At 45.9% G+C, this 24,357-nt stretch overlaps 3 protein-coding genes and 2 long non-coding RNA genes across 12 annotated transcripts in view; 3 read left to right on the top strand and 2 right to left on the bottom strand.

Annotated features, from left to right (window-relative positions):
• Nucleotides 1–17,692, top strand: part of LOC309541380 (uncharacterized protein) — a 124,438-nt gene extending 106,746 nt beyond the window's left edge. Inside the window, exon 3 of one of the 2 annotated variants that reach the window (XR_014223708.1) lies at nt 16,338–17,692. Coding sequence is in view for 1 of the 2 variants with exons in the window: in XM_082239203.1 (XP_082095329.1) it covers nt 14,772–15,812 (1,041 nt within the window). In the remaining variant the exon portion in view is untranslated. Of the gene's footprint in view, nt 1–14,621; nt 16,270–16,337 lie in introns of those variants that run through there. The other variant, XM_082239203.1, reaches the window with a different exon arrangement.
• The window catches only part of LOC309541263 (uncharacterized protein), a 225,739-nt gene that overhangs the window by 79,433 nt on the left and 121,949 nt on the right, over nt 1–24,357 (top strand). The gene's annotated exons all lie outside the window — the stretch shown is intronic.
• Nucleotides 1–24,357, bottom strand: part of LOC309541504 — a 146,244-nt gene that overhangs the window by 83,182 nt on the left and 38,705 nt on the right. The window lies entirely within an intron of this gene.
• LOC309541341 (uncharacterized protein) overlaps nt 1–24,357 on the top strand; it is a 129,310-nt gene that overhangs the window by 90,982 nt on the left and 13,971 nt on the right. The window contains exon 1 of one of the 7 annotated variants that reach the window (XM_082239117.1): nt 9,042–9,275. The exons of 5 other annotated variants lie outside the window; for them this stretch is intronic. The gene's annotated coding sequence lies outside the window, so the exon portion shown is untranslated. Of the gene's footprint in view, nt 1–9,041; nt 9,276–10,548; nt 10,710–24,357 lie in introns of those variants that run through there. One more of the 7 variants, XM_082239124.1, reaches the window with a different exon arrangement.
• On the bottom strand, nt 22,029–23,238 carry LOC309541535. Its single transcript, XR_014223804.1, has 2 exons — nt 22,143–23,238; nt 22,029–22,110 (listed from the first exon to the last, which is right to left on the bottom strand). It is a non-coding gene; the product is annotated as an uncharacterized lncRNA (long non-coding RNA).

Genomic DNA, 24,357 nt, shown 5'->3' with positions numbered 1-24,357 from the left:
AACACATCAACGGACTCACACAGGGGAGAAATCATATAAATGTATAGAGTGTGGAAAGAGCTTCAGTCATAATGGAAGCCTTAGAAGACATCAACAGACTCACACAGGGGAGAAACCATATGAATGTATGGACTGTGGAAAGAGCTTCAGTCGGAGTGCACACCTTAGAAATCATCAACGGACTCACACAGGGGAGAAACCATTTAAATGTACCGAGTGTGGAAAGGGCTTTAGTGATAGTGGAAGTCTTAGACAACATCAACGGACTCACACAGGGGAGAAACCATTTAAATGCCTGGAGTGCGGAAAGTGCTTCAGTGATAGTGGAAGTCTTAGACAACATCAACGGATTCACACAGGGGAGAAACCATTTAAATGCCTGGAGTGCGGAAAGTGCTTCAGTGATAGTGGAAGTCTTAGACAACATCAACAGACTCATACAGGGGAGAAACCATATAAATGCCTGGAGTGTGGAATGTGCTTCAGTCAGAATAGATACCTTAAATTACACCAGCGGATTCACACAGGGGAGAAACCATATAAATGTCTAGAGTGCGGAATGAGCTTTAGTCATAATGGAAGCCTTAGAACACATCAACGGACTCACACAGGGGAGAAACTATATAAATGTATAGAGTGCGGAATGAGCTTTAGGGATATTGGAAGCCTTAGAAGACATCAACGGACTCATACAGGGGAGAAACCATATAAATGTATAGAGTGCGGAATGAGCTTTAGTCAAAATGGAAGCCTTAGAACACATCAACGGACTCACACAGGGGAGAAACCATATAAATGTATAGAGTGTGGAAAGAGCTTCAGTCAGAATGGAAGCCTTAGAACACATCAACGGACTCACACAGGGGAGAAACCATTTAAATGCCTTGAGTGCGGAATGAGCTTTAGGGATATTGGAAGCCTTAGAAGACATCAACGGACTCATACAGGGGAGAAACCATATAAATGTATAGAGTGCGGAATGAGCTTTAGTCATAATGGAAGCCTTAGAAGACATCAACGGACTCATACAGGGGAGAAACCATTTAAATGACTGCAGTGCGGAATGAGCTTTAGTGATAATGGAAGCCTTAGAACACATCAATGGACTCACACAGGGGAGAAACCATATAAATGTATAGAGTGCGGAAAGAGCTTCAGTGATAATGGAAACCTTAGAAGACATCAACAGACTCATACAGGGGAATCATAGAATCATAGAATCATAGAGTTGGAAGAGACCACAAGGGCCATCGAGTCCAACCCCCTGCCAAGCAGGAAACACCATCAGAGCACTCCTGACATATGGTTGTCAAGCCTCTGCTTAAAGACCTCCAAAGTCGGAGACTCCACCACACTCCTTGGCAGCAAATTCCACTGACGAACAGCTCTTACTGTCAGGAAGTTCTTCCTAATGTTTAGGTGGAATCTTCTTTCTTGTAGTTTGGCTCCATTGCTCCGTGTCCGCTTCTCTGGAGCAGCAGAAAACAACCTTTCTCCCTCCTCTATGTGACATCCTTTTATATATTTGAACATGGCTATCATATCACCCCTTAACCTCCTCTTCTCCAGGCTAAACATGCCCAGCTCCCTTAGCCGTTCCTCATAAGGCATCGTTTCCAGGCCTTTGACCATTTTGGTTGCCCTCCTCTGGACACGTTCCAGTTTGCCCGTGTCCTTCTTGAATTGTGGTGCCCAGAACTGGACACAGTACTCCAGGTGTGGTCTGACCAGAGCAGAATACAGTGGCACTATTACTTCCCTTGATCTAGATGCTATACTCCTATTGATGCAGCCCAGAATTGCATTGGCTTTTTTAGCTGCCGCGTCACACTGTTGGCTCATGTCAAGTTTGTGGTCAACCAAGACTCCTAGATCCTTTTCACATGTACTGCTCTCAAGCCAGGTGTCCCCCATCTTGTATTTGTGCCTCTCGGTTTTTTTGCCCAAGTGCAATACTTTACATTTCTCCCTGTTAAAATTCATTTTGTTTGTTTTTGCCCAGTTCTCTAATCTGTCAAGGTCATTTTGAAGTGTGATCCTGTCCTCTGGGGTGTTAGCCACCCCTCCCAGTTTGGTGTCATCTGCAGATTTGATCAGGATGCCCTTGAGTCCATCATCCAAGTCGTTGATAAAGATGTTGAATAAGACCGGGCCCAAGACAGAACCCTGTGGCACCCCACTAGCCACTCTTCTCCAGGATGAAGAGGAACCATTGATGAGCACCCTTTGGGTTCGGTCAGTCAGCCAGTTACAAATCCACTGAGTGGTAGCATAGTCAAGACCGCATTTTACCAGCTTCTTTACAAGAATATCATGGGGCACCTTGTCAAATGCCTTGCTGAAATCAAGGTAGGCTACATCCACTGCATTCCCTTCATCTACCAGGCTTGTAATTCTGTCAAAAAACGAGATCAGGTTAGTCTGACATGACTTATTTTTCAGAAATCCATGCTGACTATTGGTGATCACAGCATTCCTTTCTAGGTGCTCACAGACTGTTTGCTTAATGATCTGCTCCAGAATCTTCCCTGGTATTGATGTCAGACTGACTGGGCGGTAATTATTTGGGTCCTCTCTTTTCCCCTTTTTGAAAATAGGGACAACATTTGCCCTCCTCCAGTCTGCCGGGACTTCGCCTGTTCTCCAGGAATTCTCAAAGATGACTGTCAGTGGTTCTGAGATCACATCGGCCAGTTCTTTTAATACTCTTGGATGCAGTTCATCTGGCCCTGGAGACTTGAATACATCTAAACTAGCCAAATATTCTTGTACTATCTCCTTAGTTATTCTGGGCTGTGTTTCCTTTGCTGAATCATTTGCTCCAAATTCTTCAGGTCGGGCATTGTTTTCTTTATCGGAGAAGACTGAGGCAAAGAAGGCATTGAGGAGTTCAGCCCTTTCTGTGTCCCCTGTTTGCATTTCACCATCTTCTCCTCTGAGTGACCCCACTGTTTCTTTGTTCTTCCTTTTGCTACGAACATACCCATAAAAGCCTTTTTTGTTGCTTTTAAACTCTCTAGCAAGCCTGAGTTCATTCTGTGCTTTAGCTTTTCTGACTTTGTGTCTACACGTGCTGGCTATTTGTTTGAATTCCTCTTTGGTGGTTTCCCCCCTTTTCCATTTTTTGTACACATCCTTTTTTAATCTTAATTCAGTTAAAAGTTCTTTAGATAGCCACCCTGGCTTCTTTAGGCACCTTCCATGTTTCCGTCTCATTGGTATTGCCTGATGTTGTGCTTTTACTATCTCCCTCTTAACAAACTCCCAGCCATCATGAACTCCCTTTCCTTTTAGTATTGCTGTCCATGGGATCTCACCCAGCACTTCCCTAAGTTTTATGAAGTCGGCTTTCTTAAAGTCAAGAAATTGAGTCCTAGTATGCTTGGCTGCTCCTTTCCGCTGTATAGTAAACTTCAGAAGAGCATGATCACTCGCGCCTAATGATCCTTCCACTTCTACCCCACTAACCAGGTCATCAACATTGGTTAGGACCAGATCTAAAATGGCTGTTCCTCTTGTTGCTTCTCCCACTTTCTGGACAATGAAGTTGTCTGCAAGGCCAGTGAGGAATCTGTTTGACCTTATGCTCTTGGCTGAGTTTGACGTCCAACAAATATCCGGGTAATTGAAGTCCCCCATTACTACTATCTCCCTTCCTTTTGCATGCTTGGCCATCTGTTCCAGGAAGGCATCATCTATGTCCTCCGTTTGGCTTGGGGAGAAACCATTTAAATGCTTGGAGAGCAGAAAGTGCTTCAGTCAGAATGGAGACTTTAAATTACACCATCGGATTCACACAGGGGAGAAACCACCTAAATGTATAGAGTGTGGAATGAGCTTTAGTGATAATGGAAGCCTTAGAACACATCAACGGACTCACACAGAGGAAAAACCATTTAAATGTATAGAGTGCGGAAAGACCTTCAGTGATAATGGAAACCTTAGAAGACATCAGCAGACACACAGCAGAGAAACCATTTAAATGTATGGACTGTGGAAGGAGCTTCAGTCAGAGAGGAACCCTTGATTTATGTCAACAAACTCACACAAAACACAAACCTTATAAATATCAGGAAAGTAGATAGAGGTTGAGTCCTAGTGGAAGTTCTAAATCAACAGACTCACGGACAGGAAGAACTTTAGGAACTGAAACCCTTCAAACCATCCACAAACTCAGAGAGGAGAAGCAGTTTAAATGAAAAGATTGCAAAAGTGCTTTATTTACAATGGAATGTTTAAGGAACATCCAGGGACTCTCACATGGAAGATCCCATTTTGGTGTCTGGAGTGTGGGACATCTTCCTCTCAGAGTCCACTTTTTTCTTCACAGAAATGAACTCGACAGGAAATCAGTCTTTAATACATTTTGTGTATGTGTAGTTCTGGAAAGATGGAGGGCACAAGGAGAAGGGGACGACAGAGAATGAGAGGGTTGGATGGTGTTCTTGAAGCTACCAGCATGAGTCTGATCAAACTGCGGGAGGCAGTGGAGGACAGAAGTGCCTGGCGTGCTCTGGTCCATGGGGTCACGAAGAGTCGGACACGACTAAACGACTAAACAACAACAACAAGTTCTGGAATTTATGTGTAAAACTGTATAGTAATGAAATATTGAAGGCAATGTCAAACAATGTGATTATAATCTAAGATGTAAAGTACCTTTCAATAGAGAAGGGGTGAGGGTTTATCTGTTTTGCTGGGGGTCAGTGAGGATTAAAGCTGGGCGATATATTGTTCCAAACTGGTTTCTAGACCACATCGTGATAACCTTTCAAAAACAATTGATATGGCAACACCCCACAGATCACAGTGTGTGTTTCTGGGATGCTCATTTGCCTGGAAGCAGCCAGCAGGAAGCTTTGCTTTGTGAAGCCCCTGCAGATGCTGAATTGCTGACTTCTCTCCCAGACGACAGGAAGCGAAAGACACACATCCATTGCCCTGTGTCCTTCCAGCCTCTTTCCTCCCTTGCTCCCTTCTGCCGGTTTTGTGTCCCTGACTTAGATATCCTATGTGGTGTATTTTTTTACAGCTGAAACTGGATTTCCTCTCAGGAGCTAAGTTTTGTGCCTCACTGGAGACCCAGTGAGAACTGTATGCTTTGAAGGCTCAGTAAATTATTACTGAAGAAGTCCTGCTGCCTCTGTGTGTGTTTTTGACCTCAGTGTGGGACTTGCTCTACACGTGGCCCCTACTCTCCTCCTGCCCTGGAGTTGCTTTACTCAAGCATGCAAGACGGGTGCATCTGTGTGCACTCAAAAGCAAATAAAGTAGGACTCACCTTTCTATGAGAGTACAGTGGTACCTTGGGTTACAGACCCTTCAGGTTACAGTCACTCCAGGTTACAGACTCTGCTAACCCAGAAATAGTACTTTGGGTTAAGTACTTTGCTTCAGGATGAGAACAGAAATCTTGCTCCGGCGGTGTGGCAGCAGCAGGAGGCCTCATTAGCTAAAGTGGTGCTTCAGGTGGGGTGCTGTCTTGCTTTGGACATGAAGGAGAGCAGATATGATTCCTTTGTCCTGATGTGTTCTGAATAAACTGCTTGTAAATCTGCTCACACATGCCTCTCCTGCCACTTCTGCTGTGCGTTTACTCTGCTGAGTGCGCGTGCCCAGCTTCTGAAGACTGCTGAAGCTCGGGTTGCAGTTTCATGCTGATCCAAGGACTGGAGAAAGCCCAGCACAGCTGGGGGGCTGCCATTTGCCCCCAATTCCTTGGCTGCATCCCAACACTAAGCACTGGAGGAGAAAATGAGCCCTGCAGGATCAGGCCAGAGGGCTCCCTCCTATAGAGGAGACAGGGCAGAGGAGCCACCCATCACCCTGTCCTCCTCCTCCTCCACGGATTGGCCTCCTCCTTTTTTAAACCACCTTTATTGGTGGCTTCTGCCTCTTGTGGGAGGGAGTTCCACAGTTTTTTTTATAAGATATTTATTAAAAAATTTAAACTACAAATAACAACAGAAAGACAAACATACAAAATAACGCAAAAAAATTCCTTCCAGTAGCACCTGTGTATCTGAAGAAGTGTGCATGCACACGAAAGCTCATACCAAGAACTAACTTAGTTGGAGTTTAAGGTGCTACTGGAAGGAATTTTTTTGCTTTGGCTATGGCAGACCAACACGGCTACCTATCTGTAACTGTATACAAAATAACGAACACTTATAAAAACACACATTAATTTTCATTAACATAAATTCCATACCCTTATTTCCTCAGACCTCCTCATACTTCCCTTCTTTGTATTGCAATTCAGTTCATTAATTCAGCAAATCCTTATCATTAAACTTTTATGGACCTTTTTTCGTATCTCTTAAAGCATTACAGCTGGAAACCACTTAGTTTCAATCCAACATCCTTCTAACATTCATTAATTTTGCAATATTTCTGTAAATAGTCTTTAAATTTCTTCCAGTCTTCTTTCACCGACTCTTCTCCCTGGTCTCGGATTCTGCTAGTCATTTCTGCCAGTTCCATGTAGTTGATCACCTTCATCTGCCATTCTTCCAGAGTGGGTAGATCTTGTGTCTTCCAATACTTTGCAATGAGTATTCTTGCTGCTGTTGTAGCATACATAAAGAAAGTTCTATCCTTCTTTGGCACCAATTGGCCGACAATGCCAGGGGAAAGGCCTCTGGTTTCTTCAGGAAGGTATATTTAAATACCTTTTTCAGTTCATTATATATCATTTCCCAGAAAGCCTTAATCCTTGGGCACGTCCACCAAAGGTGAAAGAATGTACCTTCAGTTTCTTTACATTTCCAACATTTATTATCGGGCAAATGATAGATTTTTGCAAGCTTGACTGGGGTCATGTACCACCTATAGATCATTTTCATAATATTCTCTCTCAAGGCATTACATGCTGTAAATTTCATACCGGTGGTCCACAACTGTTCCCAGTCAGCAAACATGATATTATGTCCAACATCTTGTGCCCATTTAATCATAGCAGATTTCACTGTTTCATCCTGAGTATTCCATTTCAACAGCAAGTTATACATTCTTAGATTCTTAGTTTTGGGTTCTAACAGTTCTGTTTCTAATTTTGACTTTTCCACCTGGAAGCCAATTTTCTTGTCCAGTTTATATGCCTCCATTATCTGATAATAATGGAGCCAATCTCTCACTTTGTTTTTTAGTTTTTCATAACTCTGCAATTTCAATTTATCTCCTTCTTGTTCTAAAATTTCACAATATGTCGGCCATTTGGCCTCCATATTGAGCCTTTTCAAAGCTTTTGCTTCCATTGGTGACAGCCACCTTGGGGTTTTATTTTCCAACAAGTCTTTATATCTTATCCAGACGTTAAACAAAGCTTTCCTGGGAGTTCTTGTGGGAGGCAGTTCCATAGGTTTTATTCTGCCCTGCTAGAGGAAGCGCTTTCTCTTCTCTGCCTTCCTTCCTTCCTTCCTTCCTTCCTTCCTTCCTTCCTTCCTTCCTTGCACCAGTGAGGTTTTAGGGACCAGGGTATATTTCATGTCTGAATGTTTCCATCTGCGGACAACCTCGACTTCTTGCAGGAAAGGGAGGGATTGGGCTTTCGCTCTGGAGGACCCTGCCCCCCCCCCGTCTTACTTTCCTCTCTAGGAATCCAGCTCGTTTCCGTTTAACCCTTGGCAAGCCGAGCTCACTCAACTCACGCCTCTCCCGAGAGCCGGAGCATCGCGCAGCAATTGCATCCCGAGAAGGCGGAGGAGGAAAGGTTTATGGAATACTTCCGGCAAGGGATACCTTCAGTTTTGGACAGCAGCTGAAAGGCCCCCTAACAGCTGGCCCCTGAACAAGGGTCCTAAGAAATCTTCATGGGCTCCAGGTCCGTTTCTGAGCACCATTCAAAGTGTTGGTGCTGACCTTGAAAGCCCTTAATGGTCTCAGCCCGAGGAAAACATTTCCGCAAAAAGATCAAAACATGTAGCCGCAGGTGATACAATAGGAGCCTTTCTGCAAATGGCCTTTGCAATACAACTCACAGAATGGTAACAAAGTATACACGTTTGCCTCTTTGAAACGTAGCCCCGTTTCCTCAATGAATCCACCCATTTCTTGATGAAATGTAACTTCTGCCAGGAAACCCGGAGCTGAAATAGTAAGGAGAGCAAAACAGCAGCCCTGTCTGACCCCCGTCAGCCTCCAGACTCCCCCAGTCACGTGGCAAGAGATTTTTCCTGAGCCCCCGCCCCCTCCGTGAAACGGGTATGACATCATGAATAATCCATGGTGATCCATATGATCCATTGGTGATCCCCATGCAAGCAGACTGGTCCAAAGAGCAGATCTCTATGCTTGAATGAAACGGGTCTGCGGTGATGGATTCTGGAGTCAAGAAATCCTCCCTTTCCAGTGATCTCTCAGGCTGGCCAGGAAAAGGCAGCGAGCAGGAATCGTCAGGCATCCCGGTTGACAGACTTGTCATGTTGCCAAAACACGAACTAGGAGTCTGATCTGATTTCCATGTACAACTCATTTTGTGACGCAACCGGGGATGTTTTTCGGGTGCTCTCTCTGTGACCGGGGGGGGGGCGATTATTTGAGGGTGTACAAATTGCAACGCGCTTTAGTTCTGGGCTGCTTCACTCCTCGCATGGGGGGGGGGGGCCTCTGCGCGCAAACAGATCAACAGCTGCCTTGCTTTCTTCCTGGCCGCATTGTGTTACCTCTGACGGAGACACAAGGGAGGAATTGTGTTGGGGTGTGTGTGTGTGCAGAAGCCCAAGCCCTATTTTTTCCGTAACACAGGAGTCACAGAGTCCAACCCGCTGCTCAATGTGCACAAATACCAAAAACATGGAATGGATCTAAGATCATGGCGTGGGTGGGGGGAGGGAAGGATTTTGCAATGTAAACATTGTAGGGGGGACCCCACTTTGCAGCTGGATTGCCAGGATCAGCCCCTCCCGCGTTCTCCTGATCCCCAGAAGTAAGTGAGGAGGGGAAAAACCTTTTTCTCTCCCCCGCAAACAATTCTTTCCCTGCCTTCCCGGCACAACCTGCTTTCACGCCGCCCCCAAAATCCTCAACCCCCCCCCCCCTATGTCGCACCTCTTCCTCCTCCCCGCAATCCGGCTTCTGTTTCCGGAATGAGCGGAGAGAGCCCCCCTCCCAACCTGCCTGCTTCTCCCGGACGTGGAGTTTCTGCGCCGGATTGCTGCTCTGCGCCGTAGCTCGGGGGGGGGGCGCTTCAGGAAAGGGGAGGAGGGGCGGCAGGTAAATCCACCCCCCTGGATGTTGCGGGAAAGAAAAGGAGAATCGGGAGCGAGGACAAAGAGGTAAAGGGGTCGCGGGGGAGGGGAAAGGGGAGACGGGAGAAAAGGATTCAGAGACCCCCGCCAGCTCCCCCAGGCGCCTTCCGTGGGGCCTGGATCCCTGCGCTAAGGGGGCTTTCCTTGGCCCCTTGGGTGCCTTGGCAGGGGCGGACATGCACCGCCCGCCCAGGGGATCCCAGCGAAGCGCCCTCGTCCCGTTTCCCCCGCTTAGGCATCCCTGGGGCGCTGTGGGTTCCGCGCGGAGAGAGGTGGGCCATGAAAGGGTTAATGGGAGTGAGGGACGCCTGGATAGAGACCCCCCTGTCCCTCCCCTGCTCGTCTTGGGGGGCCCTTCTGGACGGAGAAATGGGGGTCGCAGGGCGAGGGGTGAGCCGCGCCAAGGGGTGCGGGGCCTCTGGGTGCAGGGGAGACTCTGGGACAGAGGGAGGGAATCGAGGAAGTGGGGAGGGGGAGCATCCCTGGGGCAGGGAAGGGCAGCATTGGGGGAGGGAGAGATAGGAAACCAGTCTTTGGGGAGACTTCTCCATGTTGGCGCCCCCTGGGGATCTCTGGAGGGGCCGCATTGGCTTCTCCCTCCCACCCAAGAATCGGCCATCCCTTCAAGACGACCAGAGGGATCCCTGGAAACTGGGGGGTCCAGTTCCCCCACCCCCACCCCTTCCTGCAAGCTCCATCCCCTTTCCACCCTCTTTCCACCCCATAAGCCCCTGACCTGAGAGCCAGTGTGGTGTAGTGGTTAAGAGCGGTAGTCACGTAATCTGGGAAACCGGGTTCGTGTCTCCGCTCCTCCACATGCAGCTGCTGGGTGACCTTGGGCCAGTCACACTTCTGTGAAGTCTCTCAGCCCCACTCACCTCACAGAGTGTTTGTTGTGGGGGAGGAAGGGAAAAGGAGATTGTTAGCCGCTTTGAGACTCCTGAAGGGGAGTGACAGGTGGGATATCAAATCCAAACTCTTCTTCTTCTTCTTCTTCTTCTGACCTGCCCAGTCCAACCTCTGGTCCCCTGGAGAGGAGAGGAAATCCCCAGAGGAAGAGGGGAGGGAGGAGGCCTTCTCAAAAGCGGCTCTTGGCTTCCGCAATCCCACCCAGAAAGCAGCCAGAAACCTTTTCCTCTCTCTCAGGCTTCCATCTTTAATGTCTTTTCCCCTGAGGATGAGGATAATGTACACCTGTCATCAGAAACAGGGGTGCAGAGTCCATGGAATGGCGCTCAGGATTGATACAGAAGTTGCACCTCCAAAGCATTTCTGTTCCTCTTATTCTTTGTAGGCAGTGTGACTGACAAGCTGAGATACAATCCTTCATCATCCGATGACAGCGACTGCATGAATCTTCCCAGTCAAAGGGGCCATTTTCATGATAGACAGTGCCTGTGGCTGGAGGCTCTACACACAGGGTTTGCCTGTGGAGGCCAGAGACTGCCAGTATTAGCACAGGTGAGGTGTGTGACCTCCCCAAATTTACAGAATGTATATGAATGAGATTTCCTGGGTGGGATTATAGTTTATGGCAACCCTGTGATTTTCTCCACCCATAACATTTTATGAGCTGATATAGCAGTACGAGCTCCAAGATAACTAACCCCCCCACGAGATCATCATCATCGTCATCGTATTTATACCCCCGGACCTTAGTTTGCCTCCCCATGATCTAGAGAAAACACCAGCTTTGAATCATACAGAGTAAAACTACCAGAACCTTCTTGAACCAATAGGTTGGGAATTTTCGCTATACATTACATCCGTACTTTTCTATGCCTGAAAAATGCAACCATGGCACTGTGGGAATGTTCAGGGATGCAGGAGAGGAAATATTGTTTGATTATATCCTTTCCAACTTGTGCTAACAAGTTGTACAATTTAGCAGAGTAACATTCCCCTTTTTAAACTTACAGTGGATGCATTTGCTCAGGCTCGCTAAAGCCTCTAAAATAAGTTTCCTTGGTAATTTCCCCTTTAGTCCCTCATAAAAAGATAAGACACGACACAGTCTTCTATAAAAGTATAAAAAGAGTTTACTCACACATTCTGTTCATAAATGGATCCCAGAAGGCAGACTTAAGTTACAAAAGTTACGTACACCTGGAAACTATCCCATAAGGAGACAGCCCAAGAAAGCATCTTAGGCTAAGCAGATGTTGCTTCTTCGACAAATGTAATCAGAGAGAGAGTGGCTGACCAGTCCTGCTCTTTTGTTACCTGGGCAGGTGAGGTTGCACCCACCTCTAGTCCCATGCAGAAGAAGTCTGTCCCAGCCTAGGAGAAACTGGAAGTTCTGACTGGCTGATCCAGACATCCCCTTTTATTTCCAGTCTAGGGATGTTGTACTTGTGTTGTACTTGTGACTGCTCTTGTGTTTCACATCCCACAGACACTTTAAAAGTCAGCACCAACAGTTTGAATTGTGCTCGGAAATGCGCTGGGAGCCAGGGAACATACTTTAGAAATAGTGTTATGTGGTCTTAGTGGCTGCTCCCAGTAACTAGTCTAGCTCCCCCATTCTGGATTAGTTGCAGAGTCACCTTCAAAGGTAGCCCCATGTAGAGCAGCTGGCAGTACTCCAAGCAGGAGATAACCAGAGCATGCACCACTCTGGCCAGACAGTCTGCAGGCTAGTTGGGTCTCATCCTGTGTACCAGATGGAGCTGCCAGACAGCTGCCCTGGACACAGAATTGATCTGCGCCTCCATGGACAGCTGGGAGTCCAAAATGACTCCCAGGCTGCGCACCTGGTCCTTCAGGGGCACAGTTACCCCATCAGGACCAGGAAGGCCCCCAACCTCCCCCAGGGACAGTATTTCTGTCTTGTCAGGATTCAACCTCAATGTGTTACCCACCATCCATCCTCCAACCACCTCCAGACAGCCACACAGGGCATTCACCATCTTCACTAGTTTCAATTTAAAAGAGAGGAAGAGCTGGGCATCATCCACATACTGGTGAACACCCAGCCCAAACCCCCTGATGATCTTTCCCAGCAGCTTCATATAGATAGTAAAAAGCATAGGGGGGGTGAGAATGGAGCCCTGGGGCACCCCACAAGTAAGCATCCAGGAGTCTGAACACCAATCTCTGGGCATGGCCCAGGAGGAAGGAGGGGAACCACTGCATAACAGGGCCCCCAGCTCCCCTAGAGGGTCCAGAAGGACACCATGGCCAAAGGTCTCCAAAGCCGCTGAGAGATCCAGCAGAACCAGGAAACAGCTTTCCTCTCAATATCTATCCCATTGGAGATAATCAGCCAGGGCAATTTCAGTCCCATGATGAGGCCTGAATCCCCATTGGAAGGATCATGGTGGCAGAAGCTTTCCTGGTCCTGCACCCCCAAAAGCTCCAGACACAAGACTTTCATTAGCTTTGAAGGGGCCACATGATACATTGTGGTCTTTTCTTCGAAAAACAAATATTTTGAATACTTTTACAGTGCCGTATGATGTAAATATGGGGTGCGGGTGGCGCTGTGGCTTAAACCACAGAGCCTAGGACTTGCCAATCAGAAGGTCGGTGGTTCGAATCCTCGTGATGCGGTGAGCTCCCGCTGTTCGGTCCCTGCTCCTGCCAACCTAGCAGTTCGAAAGAACGTCAAAGTGCAAGTAGATAAATAGGTACCTCTCCAGCAGGAAGGTAAGCAGCGTTTCCATGCCCTGCTCTGGTTCGCCAGAAGCGGCTCAGTCATGCTGGCAACATGACCTGGAAGCTGTATGCCTGTTCCCTCGGCCAATAAAGCGAGATGAGCGCCGCAACCCCAGAGTCGGTCACGAGTGGACCTAATGGTCAGGGGTCTCTTTACCTTTACCTTTATAATGTAATTTTTTTTCCTGTTTCTCTTGTTCCACATTGTAGAGACTTTGATACACAGCTCTGAGCCCATCTCCCCACTTGAAACTGCTGTGTTTGTAGCACTGCCAGCCTGGGCAGGGTGTTTGGGGGTCCTGGGCTGCCTAGACAACCAGACCCCCTTCTCAGCCCAGCTGAGACCAAGGAAAAAGGACCAAGGAAAGCAGAGCAGTATGTTTGGCACCAGCTTGGCTGCAGGAGTTGAATGAAGAAGGTGTGCAGGACACCATCCAACCGTCTTAGAGACTCCACTCTGGATTTGTGTGGGTTTCCCTCCATAGCCTTTTCTTCTCCTGAACATAACTCATGAGGCAGTGAAGGTTTAGGACCAGAGTTTTCCATCTCGATGGGCTTCCTTTCCCGGTTGACGATCCCATTGGCCCTTCACTTTCCTCTGCAGAATGGGCAGAATCTCCCTTCTGGACTGTGGGATTCACTGTTCTCCTCCTCTCCATCCACCAGGGTCTGCCTTCACCTGCAGCAGAAATCCCCAACCCACCAAGGATTTGAGACCCATCAACTATCCTCACCTGGTTTTGCCGGCTGGTTGAAGCGATTCCTGGGATTGTGGCCCCTGTTGACAGCTTCTGGAAGCCACATGAGAGAGCTGACTGCAGGGTGGGGACCAATGCTGGATAAATTACCCCATAAGGTACATGACATTTCCCCCGCCAAAGGTACCCAAATATTTGAGACAGATAAGGAATAAATTCATGTCTCTGGAAATATCACAACATCAGGCCATCAGTAAATCAACACTACATATTCAAGGATGAAGGGATAAGTACAGTTATCCCTTTGCCTTGAATATCCAGCTTTGTCAGTGCCAGATTAGGGTAGTCTTGTGTCAGAAGAGGGGCTTGAGATCAGGCAGCACATCATCATTATAAAGAACCATTGGGATTCCCATTTGCCATCTCCTTTCCTTCTGCTTCTCCTGCTCTCTCAATGCAATGTGAGGCATGTAGACAGAGGTCCATCTCCAAGAACAGGAGCTTCCCTGAGCACCCATTCAGCTGACCCCAAGCACCAAGCCTTCTCACTAATTCTCTGACTGACCCAGACCACAGTCCCTGGAAAAGATGTAGACCAGGGTCTCACATAATAGTCCACATGGACCTCCTGTGGCCATTGGGACTGTGCAGGTGATTCATAAACATCTAGAGGTGGATGAAGGATTATGATGCAGAGGATGGGGAATGTCCAAAGGAACGATGGACCGGAGAAAGAGAGGGCCTGTTCATGGACAGAGAGCAGCTGCCTTTTCTGTGAGGAAACAATTGATTTGAAAAGGCTGTATTCCAAGATCATGCTGCTTTATTAACAATGATTGAGGATTATGAAAGGTGGTGATGCATTACTATCATTTGATGGCATTGCTTTTTCATTTCCAAAAAATTGGGAACATGGGTAGGAGGCGGGGGAATGTAGGAGATGTTGAAATAAGAGAAGGGGCTAATGGCACTTGATGTGTTCTCTTTCGCTTTGTTCTCTTTCATGTAACCCAAACAGGATTTCCTTTCCTCCCACTCTGAAGAAGGTGATGGAGAAGACATTCAGAATTCCAAGGAATGGGGCACCTTTCGTTTCATTTGGAATAGAAATTAAAATGTGTGAAATGTGGGATATGCTTCATTGAATGAGCACACATAGCTCACATCAATGACTCCAAGAGGGGAGAAAACATTTAAAGGTATGGAGAGTGGGAAAAGTTTCACTGATAGTAGAAAACTTAGAACACATCAGCGGACTCACAAGGGCAAGAAAGGATTCCAATGCAGGGAGTGTGGGAAGAACTTCAGTCTAAAAGGACTCCTCAATATATACCAGCGGACTCACACAGGGGAAAAACCATTTAAATGCATGGAGTGCGGAAAAAGCTTCCGTCAGAGTGGACACTTAAGTGCACATCTACGGACTCACACAGGTGAAAAACCTTTTAAATGCATGGAGTGTGGAAAAAGCTTCAGTTGGAGTGGACATTTAAGTTCACATCTACGGACTCACATGGGTGAAAAACCATATAAATGTATGGAGTGTGGAAAGAGCTTCAGTAAGAGTGGACACCTCAGTAAACATCACCAGAGTCACACAGGGGAGAAACCATATGAATGCAGGGAGTGTGGGAAGAGCTTCAGTCAGAATGCAGACCTTAAATTACACCAGCGAACTCACACTGGCGAAAAACCATATAAATGTATGGAGTGTGGAAAGAGCTTCAGTCAGAGTGGACACCGCAATATGCATCAACGGACTCACACAGGGGAAAAACCATTTAGATGTATTGAGTGCGGAAAGAGCTTCAGTCAGAATGCAGACCTTAAAAAACATCAACGGATTCACACAGGGGAGAAACCATATAAATGTATGGAATGTGGCAAGAGCTTCAGTTTCGATGCAGGACTTAGATCACATCAACAGACACACACAGAGGAGAAACCATATGGATGTATGGAGTGTGGAAAGAGCTTCAGTCGGCTTGGAACCCTTAGAATACATCAACGGACTCACACAGGGGAAAAACCATTTAAATGCATTGAGTGTGGAAAGAGCTTTAATGATAGTGGAAGCCTTAGAAGACATCAACGGATTCACACAGGGGAGAAACCATATAAATGCATGGAATGCGGAAAGAGCTTCAGTTACGATTCAGGCTATAGAAGTCATCAACTGACTCACACAGGCAGGGGGGAAACCATTTAAATGTATTGAGTGTGGAAAGAGCTTCAGTCAGAATGGAGACCTTAAAACACATCAATGGACACACACAGGGGAGAAACCATAAGAATGCATGGAATGCGGAAAGAGATTCAGTTCCATTGAAACCCTCAGAAGACATCAACAGATTTACACAGGAGAGAAACCATATAAATGTATGGAGTGTGGAAAGAGCTTCAGTCAGAGTGGACACCTCAATATACATCAACGGACTCACACAGGGGAGAAACCATATAAATGTGTGGAGTGTGGGAAGTGCTTCAGTTTCAATGCAATGCTTAGAAGACATCAACGGACTCACACAGGGGGAAAACCATTTAAATAACTTTAGTGCGGAAAGAGCTTCAGTCAGAATGGAGACCTTAAATTACACCAGCGGACTCACACAGGGGAGAAACCATTTAAATGTATGGTATGTGGAAGAAGCTTCAGTCAGAGTGGAACCCTTGATATAGATCAACAAACTCACACAAAAGACAAGCCACATAAACGTCAGGAAAGTATATTGAGGCTCAGTCCTTGTGGAAGTCCTACATCACCAAACTCGTGGCCAGGAAGAACTTTAACAGTTGACACCCTACATACCATCAATAACTTTAAATGGAAGGATTGCAGAAAGTCCTTTAGCTATAATGTAATGTTTAAGAAATATCAGACATTCAAGCGGGAGAATCCATTTAGATGTATGGAGTGTGGGACATGTTCCTCTCAGAGTCCACTCTTCTTCACGGCAATGAACTCAGAGGAAATCTGTCTTCCTGCTTCAGGGCCAGCTGAGTCTGTTTCTCTTGTCATTTTCTTGTAGCTAGGTAATTCCTCTCTAATCTGCTCTGTGTCTGTGTCTCTCCCTCCTTCTGAGACCACTGGAAACGAAGGGGATGACTTTCCCCCCTCCAGCTCCTCTTCTGAGGAAAGCTGATTGGCCTGAGAATGGATTCCCCCCTTAAGGTGGGGGACCTCAATGGAGTCCCTTCATTAGAAATGGACGGGAGAGAAAGCGATAGAATATCTAGAAAAGAGAGACTACCACATACATTTTTTCAAATGGTGGACAGCTTAAACCTAAGGGATGCATGGAGAGATAAAAATCCACCGGAGAAACAGTTCACACTCTTTTCAGAAGCCTAACAATCGTCAGGGAGAATTTATGCAATCTAGATCTCAAATAATTTAATAATAGAAATTTAAAAAAACAGAGATTCACCAAAGGACAATAACAGGTCATAATCCAGTGATATTAGAATTAGAAAATAAACAAAAGGGTAATAAAAGATGGCAATTAAATGAGAATTTATTAAACGATGAAAATCTGGTGATTAAAGCACAAGAATTGTTGAAATAATTCTTTGAAATCAATAAATCACAAGACACTGATATAAGAATAATTTGGGGTGCCAGTAAAGCATTTCTTAGAGGCTTCTACATACAGCAAAATGCAGGGGAAAAGAGAGCTTATGAGAGGAACTTAGAGCAGTTAAGAGAAGAAATAGCGAGCAATGACAAAATACTAGCGAAGGAACCAAAAAATAAAAAGGTAGCACCAAAAATCAAGTTATTACAAACACAATTCTCGTAGTTGTTAAGCATTGAAATCCAAAATAACGTAAGATGGATGAAACAGAGATCCTTTGAATTTGCAAATAGGCCCAGCAAAATACTGGCATGGCAACTGAAGAAGAGACAGAAAGAGAGATTAATAGATAAAATCAAAGACGGTGAGAAAACGAGTAGAAATAAACAAGTGTTTTATCAACCACTTCAAAAAATTATGTAATATAGGCAAGGAAACAGAAGAAGATATAAAAAATTATCTGCAGGGGAAAGACTTACCCAGAGTGGGAATAGAAAAAAATGCATATCTAAATGCCCCAGTTTCTATGATGGAAGTACAGCAGGCTATTTCCAAAGTGAAGTTGGGGAAGTCGCTGGGCCCGGATGCCCTTTCCGCCTTGCATTAAAAAAATATGAAGTAGAGTTTGGATTTGGATTTGATATCCCGCCTTTCACTCCCCTTCAGGAGTCTCAAAGCGGCTAACATTCTCCTTTCCCTTCCTCCCCCACAACAAACCCTCTGTGAGGTGAGTGGGGCTGAGAGACTTCAAAGAAGTGTGACTGGCCCAAGGTCACCCAGCAGCTGCATGTGGAGGAGCGGAGACGCGAACCCGGTTCCCCAGATTACGAGACTACTGCTCTTAACCACTACACCACACTGGCTCTCTTCACCACACTACTTCAGCGAAGTAGTAGCTACTTCGCTGAAAGTACTCATAAATAAAATAATGGCGGAAGGAAGAATCCCGGAGTCATGGCAATTAGCACATATAACAGTAAACCCTAAACAAGACAAGAACAAAGAAAATATAAATAATGATAGACCAATATCTTTACTTAATAATGACTACAAGATATATGCGGACATGTTGGTCCAGAGATTAAAAACAGTGTTGAACAAAGTCATTAGCCAAGATCAGACAGGATTCTTACCGGGAAGGAAGATGAGCAATAATGTGAGACTTGTGATTGAGGCTATTGAATATCTTGACTGGAACCCAGGGAAGAAGGCTGCATCTGTTTTTGTGGGTGCTGAGAAAGCCTTCGATAAGGTATCCTGGAGGTTTGTGGAGAAGATAATTGAAAAGATGGAAGTGGGAACAAGGATATCAACTGGATTAAGAGCAATTTATCAAGAATATGGACGAACAGAGCAAAAAGAATTTGAAGCAATGAAAAATATCAATTTGTTTGAAGATAATTATAATAAGACCTGGAAAGAAGTTAAAAATCAATTAGAGATTTGGTAAAGGTTAAAGTTATCAATAAGGAGGTGAATTTCAGTGATTAAAATGAATATCCTGCCAAAGTTAATGTTTCTTTTTCAAATGCTAACGATAATAGGCAAAGTTGATTGCTTTGAGAAATGGAAAAAATGATTTAAGATTTCATTTACCAGAGGCTTTTAGTTAGGCCTAATATCTAATGACATCCCCAGAGAGAAGAAAAATGTATTCCTTTACGCAACTGCAGCGGCCAAAATACTGATCGCAAAGAATTGGAAGGGGGAGAAAACTCATCATTATTAGAATGGCAAAACGAACTGCGAGTTTGTAGAAATGGCAAAATTGACGGCACTTATTAGAGGCAACTCAAATCAGAGAATAATCAAGGAGTGGGATGGTGTGAAGGAATACATGAAAAAATATTGTTCTGGAATTGAAATAGGAATAGATAATGGGTAAAACATGCAGGGGTAAGCAAGAAAAGAGCAATAGAATTAATTGAATAATTATTAAACTATAACAACACAACAAGATGGAAGAAGTAAAATACTGAGATCACACATGGGTGAAGGGGAGTGGGGGGGCCTGTGCGAATCTATAATATTATTTATAATATAATTTTTAAAACTGTGTTTCATTTACATATAGCAAAAGGAAGCCTAGAGTGATTATGTATATTTTAATTTAGGTAATCTATGTAATAGGCTTAGGGACGCGGGTGGTGCTGTGGGTTAAACCACAGAGCGTAGGACTTGCCAATCAGAAGCTCAGCGGTTCGAATCCGCGCGATGGGGTGAGCTCCCGTTTCTCGGTCCCTGCTCCTGCCAACCTAGCAGTTCGAAAGCACATCAAAGTGCAAGTAGATAAATAGGTACCACTCCAGCGGGAAGGTAAACGGCGCTGCTCTGGTTCGCCAGAAGTGGCTTAGTCATGCTGGCCACATGACCCGGAAGCTGTACGCCGGCTCCCTCGGCCAGTAAAGTGAGATGAGCGCCGCAACCCCAGAGTCATCCACAGCTGGACCTAATGGTCAGGGGTCCCTTTTCCTTTACCTATGTAATAAGCTTGTGTTAAAATACGAATATGGATTTTGAATTTGATGCTTGTACTTTGTTTCTTTTTGGGTTTGAAATTTAAAAAAGGAGAAGGAGTGAGGAAAAGGAGAATATTCATCTTCAGACCATTCCCTGACAAAACACATTGCCCTGTGTCCTTCCAGCCTCTTTCCTCCCTTGCTCCCTACTGCCGGTTTGTGTGCCTGACTTAGATATCCTGCATGCTGTATTTTTTTACTGCTGAAACTGGATTTGCTCTCAGGAGCTAAGTTTTGTGCCTCACTGGGGACCCAGTGAGAACTGTATGCTTTGAAAGCTCAGTAAACTATTACTGAAGAAGTCCTGCTGCCTCTGTGTGCGTTTTTGACCTCAGTGTGGGACTTGCTCTGCACGTGGCCCCTACCCTGCTGCTACTTGGCCCATGCCCTGGAGTTGCTCTACTCAAGCATGCATGATGTAGTGTACTTTGGCGACAAAAAATCAAATAGAGGAACTTAGCTACTGTCTTGGGGAGCTGCTGGTCTCTCCCCTGGAATAAGAAGTGTACAACCTCCTTCTCTGGTTTCCATGTTGGAATGCATAGGTGGTCTAAAAATTGTTGGCAAAGATCATCATAGATTTTGCATTTAAGGGCCATGTGAGCTAGAGTTTCCACCAGGTGGGCATCGCATGGGCAGATCCTATCTCCTTCTGCCAAACCCACAAACCTGCCCCAAAGGAGGTTAGGAGGATTAGACTTGAACATAGGCAGAGAAAAAGCCCTTTTTTCTTGCGGGTTAAACAAAAAATGTAAATAATTAAGGTTAAATTCCTGCACCCTAGAGAGTCGAAAATAAAGAGGGGACCATGTTTTTTCTGCAGCTGAGATTAAACTTTAATTAGTTTAATGCTAATCAGATGTCCAGTGCGCTTCCGATGCAACAATGTCCCATTACAGCAGAGCTTTTCGCACAGCGGCTCAAGAAGGGCTGGAGAGTCAGCATCTTTTCAATAAAGGAATCTTGGAGCAAGCGGTTTGGAACTCAAATAAAAGGTTTATTTACACAAAACAAAAAACCCTGGTGAAGAATCACACATTTCAGCAAACACACTCCAAAGAAAAGGAAGGGGAAGGGAGGGGCAAACACACGAGTGAGTTGACTATTTATACAAACTCACATTCCTGGAAGCCTAACGACCTCCAGCTGCTCAGTGATTAGAGCGTCCTGATTAGAGCTTCTTAACCCTTTAATACCAACACCCCCTCTCGCTCGTAACACTGAGCTGTACCAACCTTAATTCAAATTTAAACCTGAACAGAAACATTTATGAGATTGCGGACTCAAAGCTTTTGTAAAACCGTCTGCGAGATTTTCTTGGCTTGGACAATACTTTAGTTCAAACACACAGGGGAGAAACCATATAAATGTATGGAGTGTGGAAAGAGTTTCCGTTGTAATACAAGCCTTAGAAGACATCAACGGACTCACACAGGGGAGAAACCATTTACATGTTTGGAGTGTGGAAAGAGCTTCAGTCAGAGTGGAGACCTTAGAACACCTCAACAGACACACACAGGGGAGATACCATTTAAATGCATAGAGTGTGGAAAGGTCTTCAGTCAGAATGGAAGTCTGAAATTACACCAACGGACTCACACAGGGGAGAAACCATATAAATGCATTGAATGTTGAAAGAGTTTTAGTAATAGTCGATGCCTTAGGAAACATCAACGGACTCATACAGGGGAGAAACCATTTCAATGTATGGAGTGCGGAATGGTCTTCAGTCAGAATGGGTGTAATGGGGTTTGGGGTTGCTTGTGCAGGTTGCTTGAGGCCTTCTCAGAAGCGGCTCTTTGTTTCCGCAATCCCACCCAGGAAGCAGCCAGAAACCTTTTCCTCTCTCTCAGGCTTCCATCTTTATTGTCTTTTCTCCTGAGGGTGAGGATAATGTACACCTGTCATCAGAAACAGGGGTGCAGTGTCCATGGAATGGCTCTCAGGGCTGATAGAGAAGTTGCACCTCGAAAACATTTCTGTTCCTCTTATTCTTTGAAGGCAGTGTCAGAGTGACTGACAAGCTGAGATACAATCCTTCAGCATCCCATGACAGCGACTGCATGAATCTTCCCAGTCAAAGGACCCATTTTTATGATAGACTGACGTTTGGTCAGTTTGGGAGTCTAAATGGTTTCACGACGGTCTTCCTGTGCTACTCCAGACATGTGGTCTACATATCTATGTATGTGCTTGGTTGGTACATTTATGAATATTTATTATATATATAAGACATTGTTACAGAAAATCTAGGTGTGAGGCTGCTCTGCCACCTAGCTTGTCTGACTGAGTCTGCAGGTCCCTGCGGAACAAAAGGAGCGCAGCCAGTGACCGAAGCAAGTTGGAGAAGATCCATGTTTATTGCGCAACAGGTTCAAGGCGAGATTGAACCCCGAGGATGGGGTGACATGAACTTTCAAAACTTCCCACCATTACCCCAGATACAGTTCAAAAGCATCATCACTACATCATTGTCACATCACGATTACATCAGAAAAGGGGTGGGTTCTACAGGATTAACATATGGAGGAGGGAAGGGGAAACATGCAGAGTTCGAACATGTATTGAAAAGCACATTCTGAGTACCGGTGGTAAGAGAACAATGGGGTCTTAGTTTGCACAGTCTGTCACCCGGCCGAGCCTGGAGGAAGGGCTAGACTGGGTGATTTGGCATCAATGAGGTCTTTCCTGGGTGTACGTGACCGTGACCTCCTGCTTGAGGGATTATGGAAGGTACTGGGCAGTCTTGAAGTCCTGAGGAACTTGAGCAGTTTGGCATTGAAAGCAAGAGAATCGGTGGTACAGGTGATTTTCTATGAATTTTTGTATTTTTTTACCCCTTTGAAACAGTGGCAGCTCATTTGGGAAGCGAATTGATACATTGTATCAATTTTGATGGGCTTAGCAAGGATATGAGGTGTCAGTCCATTGTTCTCCCCGCAGGGAGCTGTCAACAGCTTGTCAGAAGGTGAATGAGGCCTGCAAGAGCTGACACTGCAGACCAAATGCATTGTCTTGATTGGCTGGAGGCTGCGCTCTGTGCAGGCTGATTGGTCAGGACACTCCCTTAGGCAGATAGTCTGTTCATTCATAAAATACGCTACTAGCTCCTCCGGTCTACCCAGGGAAAGGGCACTTTATTTTGGGGCTTGGGTTTCACGTGGTGCTTAGTGCAAAAGAGTGAGGGGGCTGAGGGGTCCTTGAAGGGCCGGGCGCCCTTGAGGTCATCGCCTCAAACCCTCTGAAGGCTTCTGGGAAGGGGGTTGACAAACATGCCCCCCTTCCGTATCAACCTTAATTTTTTTATTACAGGATTCATCCAGTCCAGCCTTTTGCATGATGAATTCTGCATCTACGTTAAATAAGCAGGGAGACAATATACAGCCTTGTCCTACTCCTTTCCCAATTTTGAACCAATCAGTTGTTCCATATCCAGTTCTAACAGTAGCTTCTTGTCCCACATAGAGATTTCTTGTCCCACACAGAGATAGACAGATGAGGTGATCAGGCACTCCCATTTCTTTAAGAACTTGCCATCGTTTGCTGTAGTCAATGAAGCAGAAGTAAATGTTTTCTAGATTTCTCCATAATTCAGCACATTTGCAATTTGGTCTCTGGTTCCTCTGCCTCTTCTAAATCCAGCTTGCACTTCTGGGAGTTCTCGGTCCACATACTGCTTAAGCCTGCCTTGTAGAATTTTAAGAATAACATTGCTAGCGTGTGAAATGAGCGCAATTGTACGATAGATGGAGCATTCTTTGGCACTGCCCTTCTTTGGGATTGGGATTCATGTGTTGCAGGAACTCCTCTTTGTCCTCAGGAATGTAATCATGGGGAGAGGAAAGGAGGAACCGGACAGGTGACAAGAAGAAGAAGAGGAGGAGTTTAGATTTGATATCCCGCTTTATCACTCCCCTTCGGGAGTCTCAAAGCGGCTAACATTCTCCTTTCCCTTCCTCCCCCCCCCCAACAAACACTCTGTGAGGTGAGTGAGGCTGAGAGACTGCAGAGAAGTGTGACTGGCCCAAGGTTACCCAGCAGCTGCATGTGGAGGAGCGAGGAAGCAAACCCGGTTCCCCAGATTACGAATCTACGATTTTTAATCACTACACTACACTGGCTCTCGACAAGACACTCAGGTTACCACCACAACTCCTCCCTCAACCCCTCCTCTTTGTGATGGGTCAATGATGCAGTCATGATGTAGTCTTGGGGGAGTAGCATGGGGGATTAGCAGCTAATAAAAGTTGGGGTCTTCTTTTGTTGGGGGCTTCCCTCTTGTTCCACCTGGTGGCAGGTGGGAGTCCTGTGGTGACAGTCTTCAATCAAGACCAAGCCGACCGGCTGCTCTTTTGCTCTCCTCTTCCTGGCTGGTCTCCTTGTTTCTGGTCCAAGGGAGCCCTCAGATTTTGGAATCCTCTTCTGGCTCCAATTGTATCGGCTGCTTCTCTGAGCCTCTTGGCTGTTGTGCAGGGACGGGGCCTGTGTCCACGGTCCTTGTCCTGACCTGAGTCCGAGGCTGGGGTGGGGAGCTGGGATTTGGGGGGGGTCGTATAGCTGCCCCCCTCCATTCCTGGTTTGAACAGCACCAAGACCTAAAACACGGAGGGATCTAAGCTCGTGGGGTGGGGTGGGGGAGGATGTTGCAATGCAAAACTTG

This window comes from Podarcis vaucheri, assembly GCF_965113315.1.
Source record: "Podarcis vaucheri genome assembly, chromosome: 10".
Classification (NCBI taxonomy): Eukaryota; Metazoa; Chordata; class Lepidosauria; order Squamata; family Lacertidae; genus Podarcis; species Podarcis vaucheri.
The sequence above is the reverse complement of the archived record's forward strand: the minus strand, read 5'-3'. Positions and strand labels throughout refer to the sequence as shown.